Source organism: Aotus nancymaae, unplaced genomic scaffold (assembly GCF_030222135.1).
Source record: "Aotus nancymaae isolate 86718 unplaced genomic scaffold, 86718_ANA_hifiasm-v0.15.2.pri h1tg000095l, whole genome shotgun sequence".
Taxonomy (NCBI): Eukaryota; Metazoa; Chordata; class Mammalia; order Primates; family Aotidae; genus Aotus; species Aotus nancymaae.
The window spans coordinates 2678549-2696259 of NW_026988510.1; the positions used below are offsets into that span (position 1 = coordinate 2678549).

Genomic DNA, 17711 nt, shown 5'->3' on the forward strand with positions numbered 1-17711 from the left:
TTTGAATGGTCCATCTCAGGGAGTTGAATATTATATTGGGAACCAAAATGGTCATTATAGTGTGGTTTATTTACTGTGATTAGACATTTAGCCAGCTTCTCTAAGAAAACCCTAGTATTTAAGCATATTTCTGGCCAAATATTCACAATAACAATATTGTGTGTAGTATGTACTTAATGTAAAAAGTCCTGAAGATAGGCCGGGCGTGGTGGTTCATGCCTGTAATCCCAGCACTTTGGGAGACGGAGGCAGGTGGATCACCTGAGGGCAGGAGTTCGAGACCAGCCTGGCCAACATGGTGAAACCCTGTCTCTAGTAATAATACAAACATTAGCTGGGCATGGTGGCACCTGCCTATAATCCCAGCTACTTGGGAGGCTGGGACAGGAGAATCGCTTTAATCTAGGAGGCAGAGGTGTTGCAGTGAGCCGAGATTGCGCCATTGCACTCCACCCTGGGGGACAAGAGCGAAACTTGGTCTCAAAAAAAAAAAAAAGTTCTGAAGGTAAAGGTAACCTGCAGGGAATGTCTCATCTGCTGCCCTCTTGGATGTGGCGTCAGTGGAATTAGATGATACATATACCTGCAATGTACAGGATGCTAGTGGCAGCCTCTGCACCTGAAGCTGTTGCAACTCACTGTTTCTAACATTATAAGTGTCACGTAATTTAAACGTCTTATGCCGGGTGTGGTGGTTCATGCCTGTCATCCCTCTCAGCACTTTGGGAGGCCAAGTTGGGAGGATCTCTTAAGGCCAGTAGTTCAAGATTAGCTTGGGCAACCCCCTTCCATACAAAAAATAAAAAATTAGCCAGGCACAGTGGTACCCGGCTGTAGTTGCAGCTACTCAGGAGGTTGAGGTGGAAGATTGCACTGAGCCGTGATTGTGCCACTGTGCTCCAGCCTGGGTGACAGAGCAAGACCCTATTTCAAAAATAAAAAGTACATTTGTCTTGAGGGGAAAGGGAGCATCATGGTGACTGTATTGCTTCACTTTCTGCTGGTGTTGTCACGAGAGGTGATTAAGATGGAGTTTTTGTTCCCACATGGTCCTGCCCTGTCTGTGTTGCTTCTGTGTGTTCCCTTGATGTCACGTATTGCTCCTAACTGCTGACACTGGACCTTTCTCAAGCAGCCTCTGATTGGTTTCTGCCCTTTCCTTGCCATATCAGTGCTGCTGGTGGTCTGCTCTGTGGGGCCATGTGGAGAGGGAGGCTCTGAGGGAGAGACTTTGCATGCGTGCGTCCGTGCACTGTGCCAACCTGGATCCTGTGACTGCGGTTTGGGTGCTCACTGTGTGCCAGGCTCCACTCTGAGAGCCACACTTGGTGGGGCTGGCCAGTTCAGTCCTTGCACCAACCCTGGGAAGTCAATATGGTGACTGTCCCCACTTTACAGATGGGGACATAAGCCGGGAAAGGTCACATCACTTGTGTCGCACGGCTAGTGGTAGAGGCCTGTCCTCCCGAGGGGCTGACTCTAGGGCGAGCATTTTGCATCACTACAGGAAGTTGACACTTTTTCACTGTTATACTCCTCCTAGTTCAGTTCCCCCCACCCCGACCTCAGTTTTATTGGCACTTGTACTTGTCATTGCAAGTATTTTCTCTCCTGTTGCATGAAGTCATTTTAATAGTGGAGGATAGTAGTTGCTTGGAAACACTAGAAGACAGAAGTGGTCAGAGCCTGGTCATCAGTGAAGGTCAGCATTATTGCCAGTCTCCCACTGTAGTGGTGAGTAGGTCGCTGCTAGACAGGAAGGTGAGGAGGGGCCGGGAAGACAGAAATGAGTTGTTCATGAGTACAAGCAAGATGCTGGTGCTCTCTCTGAATTCAGTAAATCTGTTAAGATGCCCGTTTGACCCTGTTTTACAGGACTACAGGACTAGGAAGTATGTCTCAAGCCCACCTAGGGCTCTCGACTTCAGATTCTGTGCCGTTTCTACACGGAAGTCTCTGGAGCAGGGATTCGGAGTGTGTTGGAGGCCAGCTGTAGGCAAGCCCTACCCCAGAGGTCCAATGTGGTTGGCCCCTGGTGGGGTGTCTTGGCACCTGGAGGTCTGCGGGCAGTTAGGGTGGGTGTTCCTGTTGGAGGCTTTACTGCCCTGTGGCTATTTGTGGGAGAGATTTGCATCTGGGCACTCTGGGGCCCTGTCTGGTTAAGTACTGGTTCCCTGTGCTGAGATTTTGAGCAGTAATCTTTTTTCTTTCTCTTTTTAATGAGTAGAGCTCTGGGGTAAGACATATTAAAAGGAATGTTTTTACATGGAAAATGTTTTTTTGGTTAGCGTTGGCTTTCACTTGGCCTAAGTCAGCAAATAGCTTTTACTCTTAAACTATCTTCTTGTTCTGGTTTTTAGGAGACACGTAATGACTATTTTAGTAAAATGCTTACAAATCAGTTTTCTTTTTATGTTTTATGTTTTTTACATTGACTTAAAGGTATTTAACAGACATTATTTTCTGTATAGAGGAAGGTAATTGGAAAGCAAACTGAAGATAAACTGTTTTTCCTAGTCATGTTTACTATGCTTTGTTTGTGGGGGTAGACATGTTGGAGTTCATGTTGGCCCCTGATGTGCCAGGCCCTCGAGATATGTGTGGAAGGAAAAGTGCAGTTATGGTTTTAGAAGCTTGCTTTTTTATATTCTTCATATCATTCATAGCTTGCAGGGAGGTATTTATATTTACGCTTAATATCTGTTAACTTTTTTAAATTCTGAAAGTAGTGACTGCTCCTCACAGAAAAATTGGAAAACAAAAAAATAAAAATCACCCAGAGATAAATACTATTAATATTTCGGTGTACCTGTCTTTTTTCAGTGCCTGTTTGTGTACACACAAGTGATGTATGTTCTGCCCGTTTTCACATTATCTGTGAGCATCCTGCATGCCTTTTAAGACTGCGTAATATTCAGTCATATGGACATACACATTTAGTGACTAAATAATAATCTGTTGTTGGATGTTTATGTTTGTTGTACTTTTTTTGCTCAAGCTGAGATAAATCTCTTTATACACAAACCTTTCACTATGTCACTGATTGCCTATATCCTTCAGATTCCTCCACGTGGGATTAGTGAGTGAAAAGGTACAGATGGAAAAAAAGTTCATCACATCCTGCCTTGTTGCTGTCCAGACAGTGGCCCCAGTTTACACTCAGCTGAGGATGAGGCCACTCCTAAGGATGAGGCCACTCCCCTGCAGCTTTCTGAGCATTTGACTCCTGAGAGCATTTTGTTTCACTTTAGTCCAGGTTTTTAAGTATTTATTCAAGCTGTCATGCGCTTGTTTTCATTATTTATTTTTATTTTTTCGAGTTGGGGTCTCTCACTGTCTCCCAGGTTGGAGTGCAGTGATGCAATCACAGCTCATTGCAGCCTCAACTTCCCAGGTTCAAGTGATCCTCCTGCCTCAGCCTCCTGAGTAGCTACGTATAGGCACATACCACCATGCCCAGGTAATCTGTAAATTTTTGTAGAGAAGAGGTCTCACTGTGTTGCCCAGGCTGGTCTTGAACTCCTAACCTCAGGTGATCCACCTGCCTCAGCCTCCCAAAATGCTGGGACTACAGGTGTGAGCTTCCGTATCCAGCCCCAGGCTGGTTTTGAACTCCTGGCTCAAGTGCTTCTCCTGCCTCAGCCCCACAAAATGCTGGGATCGCAGGCGTGATCCACTGTGCCTGGCAAAGCGCGCTGGTTTTAGAACAGATAATCACGTGTCATGGTAGAATCTGTTTTTAAGTGGAATCTCTATTTGAAGGAGAAGATGGGCCCTGGCCCCCAGTGCAGGGAACACAGAACTGGGGTGGCTGTGGGTGGCTCTGTCCTCATACCCAGTGCTTCTAGGGGTGTGCTGCCCACAGGGGTGCAGCAGATGCTGCAGACACAGGGAGTCCCGCCCTCGGGGAGGCCCAGTTCCCAGTGCCCCTCCTGGATCCTCCCGGAGCTTTGAGTCTCTGTCACAGCAGTGAGGCAATTTAATTGCCCTCCAGCTACACTGTGAGCACCACAGTAATAATAATGGCAACTAACATTTTGAATGCTAACATTTTTCCAGTTCGCTAAGTACTGTGAATGCATTTTACTTAATTCTCACGTAAGCATTATGAGGTAGGTGCCATTATTTCCATCCCTGGTGGAGGAAACGGGGGCTGCCCTGTGTGGATCCAGCACTGCCGCCACCTGGATGGCTCCTGACCGCCGTGCTCCGCTCGCCTCCTTGGATTTAATCTGTACAAATCACAGACCTCTGTAATTTACAGGACCTGAAGTCTGCACTTGATTCTGCTCCCTACTGGCCAGATGACCTTGGAGAAGGCATTTGGGAACTGACATTCCTTTTTTCTTTTTTTGACATGGAGATAATTTGATCTGTATACCTCACACTGACTGCAAGGATCAGATAGATGATCACATATGCCTGCATAATGGATACATGGGAAGAACTGTATAAAACGTGGTTATAGCCAGGTGCATTGCCTCACGCCTATGTTCCCAGCTACTCGGGAGGCTGAGGCAGGAGGATGACTTGAGGCTGGCAGTCTGAGACCAGCATGGGCAACATAGAACATGATACCAAAAAAAAAAAAAAAAAACACGAGTACTTTTCGTTCTCTTATTTTCTGTGGCCTCTTGCAGTGTGTCTTTACATCTGAGGTATTCCATTGGCACCTGGCTTTTGAAACTGACCGTATTCTTTTTAAACATTTCGAGACCTGGCTTTCTCAGCCTGTGTGGTTTGCCTGCTCCTGGGCATTCCACATGCAGACGCAGTATTCAGTATTAGGGAAAATAAATTGTATCAAGGAGGGCCTCTCAGCCTCACTACTGAGGCCTGGGGACGGGTACTTCCTTGCTCTGGAGCTGCCCTGGGCGCTGCAGGATGTTTCACATCATCGCTGGTCTTCATCAGCTACAAAAATTTACAGATTACCTGGGCATGGTGGTATGTGCCTATACCTAGCTACTTAGGAGGCTGAGGCAGGAGGATCACTTGAACCTGGGAAGTTGAGGCTGCAATGAGCTGTGATTGCATCACTGCACTCCAACCTGGGAGACAGTGCGAGACCCCAACAAGAATCCCCACCCCGGTTCACAGAAAATGTTTTCAGAAATGGTCAGATGTTCCCCGGGGATAAAACTGCCCCCAATTGAGAACCCCTAGGTTAGAGAAATAAGACTTTATAAGTTAGGAAAAATAGCCGACAGTGTCCTAAAAAATGGGGAAAGGGATTTGAAGTTGATGCAGTAAATGGTAAGGAGCTGTTTGTAGGTTAAGCCTGACATGGCGGCACGTGCCTCCCGTAGTCCCAGCTTCTCTGGAGGCTGAAGTGGAGGACCACTTTTGAGGCCAGGAGAGGTCAGACTGGGCAACATAGCGAGACCCTGTCTCTTTAGTAAAAAACACACACACAATTTTTATTTTCATGAAAAACACCTGACCTCTAAAGTAATTGTGAGGATTTTCCAGGGCTTGTTTTTATGTGGCATGCTTATATTAATCTGTTCAGGTCCTTCGTGAAAGTGAGGAGGGCGGTGGCCAGCTGCACCTCTGGTGGGCACAGTTAGATGGGACTGTCCCAGTAGGGGCTCCTAGCCATGGGAGAATGGGAGCCGTCACAGCTTTACTTTCTCCAGCTTCTAACTGGAGTGCAATGATGCAGTCATAGCTCATTGCAGCCTCAACTTCCCAGGTTCAAGTGATTTTCCTGCCTCAGCCAACTGAGTAGCTAGTTACAGGCACTGAGGATTGCCTGGGAATTAAGCATTCCCTGCCTTATGGAAATAGGCGGGAATCCACAGTAATAGGAATAGTACCTGTGACTTGGTCACAAATGGAGCCACAGATAACTTTCATTTCGCAGTTGTAGAAAGCATCTTAAAGTCTCCTTCATGCTCAGCACTCCTGTGAAGTGATCTCAGACCCACCTACTTTGTTGGAGAAGCCCATTTGTCGACTAACACTTCGGTAACGGTTTTCAATATAATTGGCATTGTTTGCAGTCTGTGTATTTTATGCATTTAAAATATGTTTTCTTAGAAGGGCTCAGTAGGTGTCAGCAAACTGCCAGAGAGATGGCTGGCACAAAGAAAAGGTTAAAACCTGCTCTAGAAGCTCACTGCTGCTTTTCTGATCAGTTTTTTTTTCTTTTTTTTTTTTCTAGTCTAAGGTATTTTGTTATCTGAGCAGTTTTCAAATGCCAGCTATTGGGGTGCAGCAAGCCTTCTGGAGACCCAGTGTTGGGGGGAGCTCTGCTTCCATCCTACGGCGTCAGCACGTCCTATATGCATGACTTTGAAGGAGCTTTCAGGAAATAGATTTTTAGAAATTAATTCTCTTCTAAAGAAAATTATGGTCTGGTCTATGAGCATTAAAGTGAGTTTTAGGCACAAAGCTTTAAAGAAGCCTGTGTAATGTTAGGCTTTTTCTGTTAGGTGCAATGAACTGAGGAAAAACTCTTTAAAAAAAAAAGCGTAAATACTTGAGGAGGACAGTTAGCAGGAGTCATGACCCACAGCCAGCGTCAACTCTTCATGCAGTCTGCAGGTGTAGGTCTTCACCCTTGCCTGGAAGGGCCTTTGAGTTCCTCTGGTCTAATTGCGCAGTGCAGGGATTCCTTTTTCCATCCCATCTAAAGGAACGTTGCGTAGGCTGGGCTCGGTAGTTCACACCTGTAATCCCAGCCAAGGCGGGAGGATGGCTTGAGCCCAGGAGTTTCAAATCCACCTGGGTAACATAGTGAGACCCCATCTCTGTTTATTTTCTTAAATAAAATAAGAGGAGGCTGTTGAGCCTTTTACTGTTTTGATCAGGGTGAAGATTTCTTTTGAAATACTCGTGCAGCATCATCATCATCTGGGAGCTGGTTAGAAATGCAAGATTCTCAGGCCCACCCGAGACCTTATGAATCAAACTTCCGTTTCAGCCAGATCCGGAGGCATTTTGTACATGGGAGTTTGGAAGCAGAGGCCTCGTCTATTTAAACCAGAATAATAAGGCGAATTGCATAAGACCCGGATGTGAGCTGCCTGAGTCTAGGTGCCCCTAGATGTGCAGCCAGTGTGGAGCCTCAGTCAGCTTTCCTGGAAGAGCCACAGAGCCGGGTGTGCCCCATGACTACCCGTAGTTTGCTTCAGAGTCGTATTTCATTCCTGGGTTAGCGCTTTGTAGAGCTGGTGGAACACTCTGATTGTTACGTAATGTAGATGGCAGAAATTTTTCTTTGAAACAGAAGTATTTTTCAATGTGTGTGATTCTGAATGTCATTAAAATTTGGTGATATAATGATGCATTTTACAGAGCCTTATTAAGGGCCTACTTCATGCCACGCCCGGTTAGAATCACAAAGGAACATTGGTGAACAAAGCAGACCAGAAACACCCCTGCCTTGCTGAGCATTGAGGAGTCTTGCTAAGGAAGACATTTGAGGATAGATGGGAAGGCGCAGGGGTCACTTCCCGGCAGAGGGGACAGCCAGTGCAAGGGCCGCAGGCCAGTGTGACTGCACTGCCCAGGGCGGCAGGGCATGGAGTGAAGGGTTGGGGTAGGACTGGACATCAGGCTGCAGGGGCCGGGCAGAGGGTCTTTATGGGTCACGGGAAGGGGCTGGCTGTGGAGGAGAGCGAGCAGTGTCTCTTCCCCTTCCTAGCAGTAGCAGAAGGCAGCATTTGCAGTCGGTCAGTCTTCCCTCTCGTGCACATCAGGGCAGATGACAAGTCCTGTGGGTGAGCCTGAGTCAGAGAGCATTTGAGTCAAACATAGGTCACGTGGAGCAAATTAACTTCACCAAAAATAACCCCAAAACAGCATTTCTGGGAAACACAAGTAAAGACAGCTTTCAATGTAAACAAAGGAGCAAAGTTATGATAAAGGCTCGGTTGGAAAAAGTGAACATTTGGAAAACTAAGAAGAAATGCCTTGGGAAAATATACCGAGGAAAACAGGTCTTTCTTTTCCAGCAGTTGCCATTTTAAGGAGTTTTCCTTCCTGTCTCGATGTCAGATGCAGTGGTGCCTGTGTTTTGCTAGGATGGCTCATGGGCTTTCCCCATCCACTTGTGGTTGTGGCAGACAGACCTACAGCCTTTAGCTTTCCTGCCTGTGTGGGGAAAGGACTTCCTGTTTTCTCTGGGTCTCCTCTTTGTCCTTGCCAGGAATTGACCGGATGATGGGTGCAGTATAAAACCTGGACTTGGGGTCATGGCTAGTTCTCAGCCTGGCTGCAAATTAGAATCACCAGAGAGCTTCAGGCACATAACCAAAGGAGCCCTGTTTCCAGAAACTGTGATTTTGAGGGGAGTGTGGCATGTTGTCTTCTCAGGGCTTGGGGTTCCAGTGTGCTGTTGAGGCTGAGAAGCACTAATCAGTACCGCTCTCTTCCTCTCCAAGGCTGTGCTCTCCTCTGCTCAGCCCTCCTCTCCCCCTCCACCCGAGCAGGCTGAGAGTTGCGAGGCTGGCTTTCCTTTGGAACTCTTTGGAGTCTTTCAGGGCGGGCAGGCGGTATCTGTGTGCGAGAACGCACTAATCACACACGTTTCTTTTGGGGCAAGGAGGTTCACTGCTAGCTAGCAAAGTTGGAACTGCTAATGATGGTTGTCAAGACAGCTTACTCTCAGCTGTGCGTGGTGGTATGCCCCTGTGGTCCCAGTTACTCAGGAGGCTGAGGTAGGTCACTTGAGCCCAGGAGGTCCTAGCTGCTGTGAGCTATGATTGTGCCAATGCATTCCAGCCTGAGTGACAGAAGAGACTCTGTCTCTCTTTTTTTGCCATTTCCCCCCCCCGAGATGGAGTCTCTCACCCAGGCTGGAGTTGCAGTGACACGATCTTGGCTCACTTTAACTTCTGCCTCCCCGGTTCAAGCAATTCTCCTGCCTCAGCCTACCGAGTACCTGGGATTACAGGTGCACGCCTCTATACCCGGCTAATTTTTGTATTTTTAGTAGAGATGGGGTTTCACTATTTTGGCCAGGCTCGTCTCAAATTCCTGACCTCGTGATCCGCCCACCTTTGCCTCCCAAAGTGCTGGGATTACAGGCCTGAGCCACTGTGCCCAGCCAAGACAAGTCTCTTAAAAAAAAGAAAAGGCAGCTCATTTTTCCTTCTTAGAACTAGGACTTAGAATAGGTACTAAAGCAGCTAAGCGAATGTGGAGGTTCGTGCATCAGGCATCAGACAAAATCGAATGGGCTCTGCTGTGGTCCTGTTACTTTTGTTTCTTTGAGGCAGGGTCTCACTGTCTCCCAGGCTGGAGTGCAGTGGTGCGATCATACCTCACTGCAGCTTCAAACTCCTGGGCTCAAGCAGTTCTCCCACCTTAGCCTCCCAAGTAGCTGGGATTGCAGGCGCACGCCACGACACACAGCTAACTTTTGTGTTTTTGTAGAGATGGGGTCTCGATATGTTGCCCAGGCTGATCTTGAACTCCTTGCCTCAAGTGATCCTCCTGCTTTGGCCTCCCAAAGTGCTGGAGTTACAGGTGTGAACCACTGTACCCAGCTGTGTGTGTGTGTGTTTCCTTCCTTCTCTTCTCTCCTCCCCTTGTCTCCTGCTTTTTGATGGAGTTTGGCTCTTGTTGCCCAGGCTAAAGTGCAGTGGCGTAGTCTGGGCTCACTGCAACCTCTACCTCCTGGGTTCAAGCGATTCTCCTGCCTCAGCCTCCTGAGTAGCTGGGATTACAGGCATGCACCACCACGTCTGGCTAATTTTGCATTTTTAATAGAGAGGAGATTTCACCATGTTGGTCAGGCTGGTCTGGAACTCCTGACCTCAGGTGATCCACCCTCCTTGGCCTCCCAAAGTACTGGGATTATAGGTGTGAGCCACTGTGCCCAGTCTCAGCTGTGTTTCTTATGTAGTTAACGTGTTACCCTCCTGGGTTGTCTCTCAAAGTAATATTTACTATTTGGGACTAAAAATCTCCTTGTGTAAGATTTATATTTTGTATCAGTTCTATTATCTTTAATGGGAAAGGAGTTCATTTCTGGGATCTCCTACCATTGAATAATGAAAGAGACTTTGTTAAATCAGAAGGACATCAACCAATATAAGTTACAAATATAAATATTCTCAAAAGTTTAATTTTCTTGATAACATGTAATGTTATCCAAAGAATTGACTTTCTGGAGCAGTTACTGGATGGCTAGGTTTTTTTTTTTCTTTTCTAAAAATTTAAATAGAGACAGGGTCTCACTGTGTTACCCAGGACAATGTTAAACTCCTAGCCTCAAGCAGTCCTCCTGCCTCAGCCTCCCAAAGTGCTGGGATTACAGCCGTGAGCCGTTGTGCCCGGCCTTATTTTCTCGAGTTATATAAACTTCCCAATTATGTAGCCTTGTGACGAGTTGCTTTTCTTGGAAGGCATCTGTTGAGTTGCGTGGGATCTGTTAGTCCCTCTCCCTACATGAACAGCCCAGGAGGGCTTCCTGCTGGGGGGCAGGGATCTTGCTGTGGACTTGGGTGTGGCTCCTGCAGCTCGCTGTCTGTGGGATACAGCAGGTGCTGGTCCTGCTGGAGTGGCGGCAGTCTCCATCCTTTCCTCCCAACTCGGCCCTCACCTCTGCTTTCATCACGTCTGAGGGTGCTGCCCCGCCTGCCGGCCAGGCCTCTGCGAAGCGGGTGCCGGGATCTGTACTTGCAGGTGAACTTAGGGGATGTCTTTGTCAACTGCCACCTACCGTCCAGGTATGAGATGAAAGAACAAGTGGAGGCTGGAGAGGTCAGGCCGTTTTTGAGGCTGCTTGTCTGTCCTGTACACTTTCCTGTACTGCGAATGAAGCAATGCTTATTGTCTCTTCTGACGGACTTTAAAATCTTACACCCCTCTCTCATATCCTCTGAAATTGTGCAATACATCCAGACTGCAAAGAAGTTCCAGCAATGGCCATTTTTATTCTTCTAAACCCTGTAAGTTATAACTGTATTTTGGCTGTGAAATTGTAAAATACTGATGGAGGGATTAAAGTTACTGCTGCCCTCCTCATCTCACCCCCCTGGGCCCCTTCCAGCTTATTCACACACTCACATCGTCACTCACCCAGGAAACGGGAGGGGTGGGACAAGCCTGGCCAGCCCTCAGGTTGTTTCAGCACTTGGTGTGTGTTGGAAGCGCTGGTGGTCAGGAGGGCCTCCCCCACCTACAGCTTGCGGGTGGCCTCATCTGCAGGTGCACTGTCTGTGCTTAGTGGGTCTCTGTCAGTGGGGACTGAAGGTGTGCCCTGCTTTCCCTATCACAGGCACTACAGCAGTGGGCACACCCCATCAGATCTTTTTCTCATGTGTGAGGACTTTGTATGATGAATTTCTAGAAATGGAATTGTGATGTAATTTTAAGATACACTTTTTCAAACTGTACCCCAAATAGATGCAGTTGTATTCTGTTCTTTGCAGTTGTTTTTAGAGCATTTTATGATTTAGTCAAGATTTATAGGAGGAAAGTGTTAAGTCCTGCTGTATAAGTTTTATAGGTAATATTTGATTTGAAGAAATATGAAAATAAGTTTTTGTCTCAAATAGAAATACATAATTCCACACCACCTTGGTTAACATAGTTTTTTTTTTTTTTTTCTTGGAGTCAAATCTCACTCTGTTGCCCAGGCTGGAGTGCAGTGTCGCCATCTCAGCTCACTGCAACCTCCACCTCCTGGGTTCTAGTGATCTTCCATCTCCGCCTCCCGAGGAGCTGGGACTGCAGGCACTTGCCACCACACCCGTTGTATTTTTAGTAGAGATGGGGTTTCACCGTGTTGGCCAGGCTGGTCTCGAACTCTTGAACTCAAGAGATCTACCCACCTCAGCCTCCCCAAGTGCTGGGATTACAGATGTGAGGCACCACACCAGGCCTCTTTGGCTAACATAGTTTCTCTGCACCCCAGTGAATCCCAGCCACAAGACATATGCTCCTGTGTCTGGCTCAAGTTATCTGAGCTCTTTTACACTTTCAGTGGAGAGTAGTAGGTAAAATTTTCTTGTGGAATGCTTATTATTACACTAGTAATATGTGTCTTGTAGAAAAATTGAAACCGAAGTAATTACGAAAGACTTAATTAACAAATAAAATTGTCCCCTATTAACTCTGTGGGAGAAAATAAGATGATTCTGCTTCTGTTCCCGCAGATCACTCCAAGAACCGAGGCCCCTGTCAGCAGCGTCAGTAATAGTTTGGAGAATGCCCTGCACACATCAGCACATTCCACGGAGGAGTCGCTGCCCAAGAGGCCCTTGGGAAAACACAGCAAAGGTGAGTGCGCACATGTGCTTCGGGAGGACACTCGACGGATGGAGGGTGGGCACTCCCCAGATCCCCGGGAGGACATTGTTAAAGGCTTTCAGATCCTTCGTAAATGCTAATCTTATGTGTATTTTTCTAAATTCTACAAGCAATACATGAATATACTTTGGCTTTAAAAATCTCAACTATTGATGTTTATTAGGGAGAAATCCAGGTGTGGTGGCTCACGCCTGTAATTCCAGCACTTTGGGAGGCTGAGGTGGGCAGATCACTTGAGGTCAGGAGTTCTAGACCTGCCTGGACAACATGGTGAAACCCTGTCTCTACTAAAAATACAAAAATTAGCAGGGTGTGGTGGCGGATGCCTGTAATTTCAGCACTTTGGGAGGCCAAGGCGGGTGGATCACCTGTGGTTGGGAGTTCGAGAGCAGCATGACCAACTAGTAGAGATGGGGTATATCCATCTCTACTAAAAATACAAAATTAGCCAGGCATGGTGGTACATGCCTGTAATCCCAGCTACTCGGGAGGCTGAGGCAGGCAAATTGCTTGAACCCAGGAGATGGAGTTTGCAGTGAACCAAGGTCATGCCATTGCATTCCAGCCTGGGTGACAGAGCCAGACTCTATCTCAAAAAAAAAAAAAAGTTAGATGGGCCTGGTGGCGCACACCTGTAATCCCAGCTACTTGGGAGGCTGAGGCAGGAGAATCTCTTGAACCCAGGAGGTGGAGGTTGCAGTGAGCCAAGATTGTGCCGTTACATTTCGGTCTGGGCAGTGAGACTCCATCTCAAAAAAAAAAAAAAAAAAAAGGGTGGGAGGAATACGTTTTACACCCTCATCCCCACCCCACATGGAAATCAGCCTCAATCACTAGAGTGATGTTGTCGTGAAAAGTTCTCTGCAGTGACAGAGTGTTTTCGGTCTGCACTGACTTGGTCGTCACCAGCCACACCTGCCTTCTGCGCACTTGAAACTTGGCTAATGTGCCTGAGGACCCGAGTCTTTATTTTTCTCTAATGTAAAATGTGGACAGCTCACTGTGGGTGGTGAGGCATGACCTTGAGCCCCTGTGACTCTGCATGTCAGCCTCTGCAGTGTTGTGATCAGCTTCAAAGTTGCTAACCATGCCATGGTAGAGGAGGCTTTGGGGAAGGGAGAGCAAGGTGGTTTTAAGACTAGATGGACTAGATAATGCATTCCCAGTGAAATCAATGCTGGTGAGGTTTGCAGAGTCGTCAGTAGTGGGGAGAGAGAGACTAGGGTGCTGCTTTTCAGCGGGGTCACTTGCCCTGAGGCCCAATGGTATGGAGGCACCGAGGCCGGCTGTGTCCACATCTACTGGCCTCTTCTCTCTCCGTGTTATTTACAAAGAAATTTGTCTCCTAGCAGGTGCCTCACGTGAGGCCTAGAGCCATACTCACCTCACCTGTGCGCTTGCCCCGTCCCCTGTCTCTGGCACGACGCTTCATGCCTTCCACAGGCCTGATAACTGCTTCATTTCTAAAGTCCCATTCTCACAAAGCCATCGAGAGCCACTTGTCTCTACTTTAGATCGTAACTCAGGAAGGACCCATTTCCCCAGCAGCTGCGGCCTGTGTTCATGTGTGTAAGCACAGTATGGTATGGAGACAGTAACTTGTACTGCCGCCCTGCGAGGGCTCCTGTCCCCGCTTGACCCTCGCAGCAACCCGCTGAGGTCGCACCAGTTCTTTATTTTATCCGCCTCTCTTGGGAGAGTCTGTGGCTCTTGGTTCAACATCTTTACCTCATCCTGAAGACGCTGACACCGCGGTCCTGTGACTCCAGAGTGGACACTTGGCACCGGAATTACAGGGAGTCCATCCGCTGCAGGAAGGCTCCTCCTCTTCCTTCCCCACGCCATCCCAGGAGAAGGGCCTCCCCTGGAAGGCCACTTCCTTTGTCCCCAGGCAGTCCAGCCTAGGAACCTGGGCCCTGCACACCCTGTGAATCTTAAGGGACCAACTGTTGCTTTTTCTTCAAGACATAATTATTGACACCCCCATTCTTTTTTTTTTTTTCCTGTATAATTTCAAAATAGTGCATATCTGTCATTGTCTTGTCTGCATGCTTTGGTCCCCAGAGAGACAGAGGATGAGCTGACTCTCATGTGAGCTGTGGCAAAGCTGGCATAGGCCGGTGGGTCGGCTGTGAGGCCACGAGTAGCCATTCTCATTTGAAGTGCCACAGTGCTTCAGATACCACCGCAAGCAGATGCCCATAATTCCATAATTATCTGCAGCATTCTCCATTGATTGGTCATAGTCATGGTTTCTTTGTTCAGAAATTGGCAAGCAAGTTAACTTGGTTTTATTAGTCACTTTCCTTGCGAATCCTTTTAATATTCTGTTGGGTATAGGTTATTGCTCTTCAGAAAGTCTAAAGTCCCTCTAAGTTGTATACTTGTATTACTATAAAATTTTTCATCTGTCTTTTCTGTATCCTGCTTCTGTTTTGGTTTTTCTCTGCTTCTTCAGAAGTTTTACAGTGATACAATTTAGTTTATAGAGTGGTCAGACATTTAAAAAATTTCTTAGTATGTGAAAGCTCAGGGAATAGCCGTCCAAGCACATGGCAGATACTAACTTCTATAATCCTCAGAACAGCCCTGCAAGGGTTTGGTTATACCTGTTTAACTCTAACTGACCTTGGTGATGATTTTCACCCCATTTTACAGATGGGAGAAATGAGTCACAGATAAGAAACTTTCCTGAGGTCAGCGGGGATTCAAAGCCAGAGCTGATGCTCTTATCCCTGTGACTGGCAGAAGAAAATAGCAAAGGAAAATAAAGATGGGACTGTGCTGAAGTGGAAAACACAGCAGTGGTATGGGCAGTGCCTAAAAGGACACGCTAAGGAGTGAAATCATCCCTCTTTTTCCTCTCCTGTTTATTGCGAAATGTTTCCAGTTCAGGAGTAGAGATTGTAGCCCAGTAAACCCCCTGTACCTGGTGTCTGGCTGCAGCTCCCGGTTACTATGTGTGAAAATTTTCTTTTTTGAGACAATGAAGGAGCTTTAGTTTCATTAAACTTGTTTATATACCAGCAGTTCTCAACCTTTTTGGTCTTAGGACCCCTTTGCACTCTTAAAATTTATAGATTCCAAAGAATCCATGTTTATGTGGGTCATATCTATAGGTGTTCACCATATTATCAATTAAAACTCAGCCTTTTTTTTTAACTGTGTGCCCCTAGGGTTGTGGTTGCCATGCAGCGTTGTTATAACTGAAGAGAGCTAAAAATCAAACCCCGAAGTCTTGTACTTTTTGTAAAAATAAAAATGTATCCCAAACAATTAGAACATGAATTCGAAGAAGATGAGAATTTACATAAAATGTAAATTCTAAATTGCCCACAGTCTCTGTCGTTTTCCTGGGTTGTGCTGGGATGCCAGTGTGCAGCTGGAGTTGAGAAGCATTGACGGTTTTAATTTCTTTATTGGCTCTTTGTCCAGCATTTTATTATGAGGACTTTCAAACACACAGTAGAGTTTAAAAGATTTCACAGTGAGTGAGTATCCTCTACCTAGATTAGACAGTTTCATTTTACTGTATAGATGCTTTTTGACATACAGTGGCGGTTGCAAGTTGAAAATGCCATAAGTTGCAATGCATTGAATATACCTTAACCCGCTAAACATCATGGCCTAGCCTACCTTAAGTGTGCTCCGAACACCTGCATGAGCCTACAGGTGGGCAGAATTGTCTAACATAAAGCCTACTTTATAATAAAGTGCTGAATCTCTCATGCAATCTATTGAATCTGTACTGAAGGTGAGAAGCAGAATGGTTGTATGGGCACTCAGAGCAGTTTCTACTGAATGTGTGTTGCTTTTGCACTGTTGTAAAGTCAAAAAATCATGAAGTCCAGCCATCTTCAGTCAGGGACCATCTGTGCTTATTATTTTTAAGCTGGTTGCCTGTAGCATTCCTCAGCCAGGGATTCTGATTTGAACCTCAGGGCACAGAGAGTCATTTGAGTGACTGTTTTCTCAATTTCCCTAAAGAAAATACGATTAGAGACTTAGGAGTGACTGTTCTCTGGCTGCTTTGAAGATTTGCTCTTTATTTTTGGTTTGGAATGGTTTGCCTATGATGTGCCTTGGTGTAGTTTTCTTGTATTTATTTCACTTCTTGTTTACTGAACTACTGCTTTTTTGCCTTTTTTCTGAGATGGAGTCTAGCTCTGTCGTCCATTTCTTCATTGTATAAGAGCTTCCGTAGGACAATAATACTTTGCTCTCTCTATGAGCCCTCCAGTTAAGAGAGGCAACAGAAATGCAATGCACATGTTTACCTTTTCAGGCTCTACTCTGAGTTAATGTTGAGCCACTGCATGTGATACAGAAGCCTCTTGTCACTGTGTCATTCAGTGGGGTGCCGAGACCAGCTCATGGCATCTCCTGAGAGCCCGTTATGCAGTTTCCAGGAATTCTTAAAACCCACTGATGTTGCATTGGTGGCTGATGGTGGCATGTCGTCAGCCTTGTGGATTGGCAGATGCCCCAGAGCAGGGGTTGCCCCATCCTCACCAGTTGCAGCCATTGAGCAGGCATTGTTGGTGCCATTCTGCCCCGTCCTGTAGGGGTCACATGGGTCCAGCTACAACGTAAGACAAGGTTAGGATTTTTATCCATTTTATTTACTATTTGCACTGCTCTTCATTTTATCCTGAAAATTGGAATTTCCATCTTGTCTCATTTTCCATCAGCCTAAAGAACTTCCTTTCACATTTCTTTCAGGATAGTTCTGCTGACAGTGGATTTCAGTTTTCATTTATCTGAAAATATCTTTGTTTCGCCTTCATTCTGGCTAATCATGGAATTCTTCATTGAGTGTTTTTGTTTTAACTTTAACAATGTCATTCTGCTATATTCTGGCTCTTGTTTTTCTAATGGAAAGTCCTCTAGCATTTGTATCGTTGTATGCCATGGGCCATTTTTCTCTGGCTGCTTTGAGGATTTTCTCTTTATCTTTGGTTTAGAATGATTTGTCTATGATGTGCCTTGGTGTAATTTTCTTGTATTTATTTCACTTCTTGTTTACTGAGCTACTGCTTTTTTTTGTTGATGTTTTTTTGAGATGGAATCTTTCTCTGTTGCCCAAGCTGGAGTGCAGTGGTGCCATCACGGCTCACTGCAACCTCTGCCTCCCAGATTCAAGCAATTCTCCTGCCTCAGCCTCCTAAGTATCTGGGATTGTAGGCATGCCACCATGCCTGGATAATTTTTTTGTATTTTTGGTAGAGACGGGGTTTCATCATGTTGACCAGGCTGGTCTTGAACTCCCGACCTCATGATCCGCCCGTCTTGGCCTCTCAGAGTGCTGGGGGTGTGAGCCACTGTGCCTGGCCTGTTTTTTTTTAATCTTTTAATTTTTTTTAAATGTTGTGGGTCGGGCGCGGTGGCTCACGCCTGTAATCCCAGCACTTTGGGAGGCCAAGGCGGGTGGATCACGAGGTCAA

At 46.4% G+C, this 17711-nt stretch overlaps 1 protein-coding gene across 1 annotated transcript in view; it reads left to right on the top strand.

Moving 5' to 3' along the window:
- Window positions 1-17711, top strand: part of ZCCHC14 (zinc finger CCHC-type containing 14) — a 78169-nt gene that overhangs the window by 17721 nt on the left and 42737 nt on the right. Inside the window, exon 2 of the mRNA XM_012466079.3 lies at window positions 12114-12237. Coding sequence (XP_012321502.2) covers window positions 12114-12237 — 124 coding nt within the window. The remainder of the gene's footprint in view (window positions 1-12113; window positions 12238-17711) is intronic.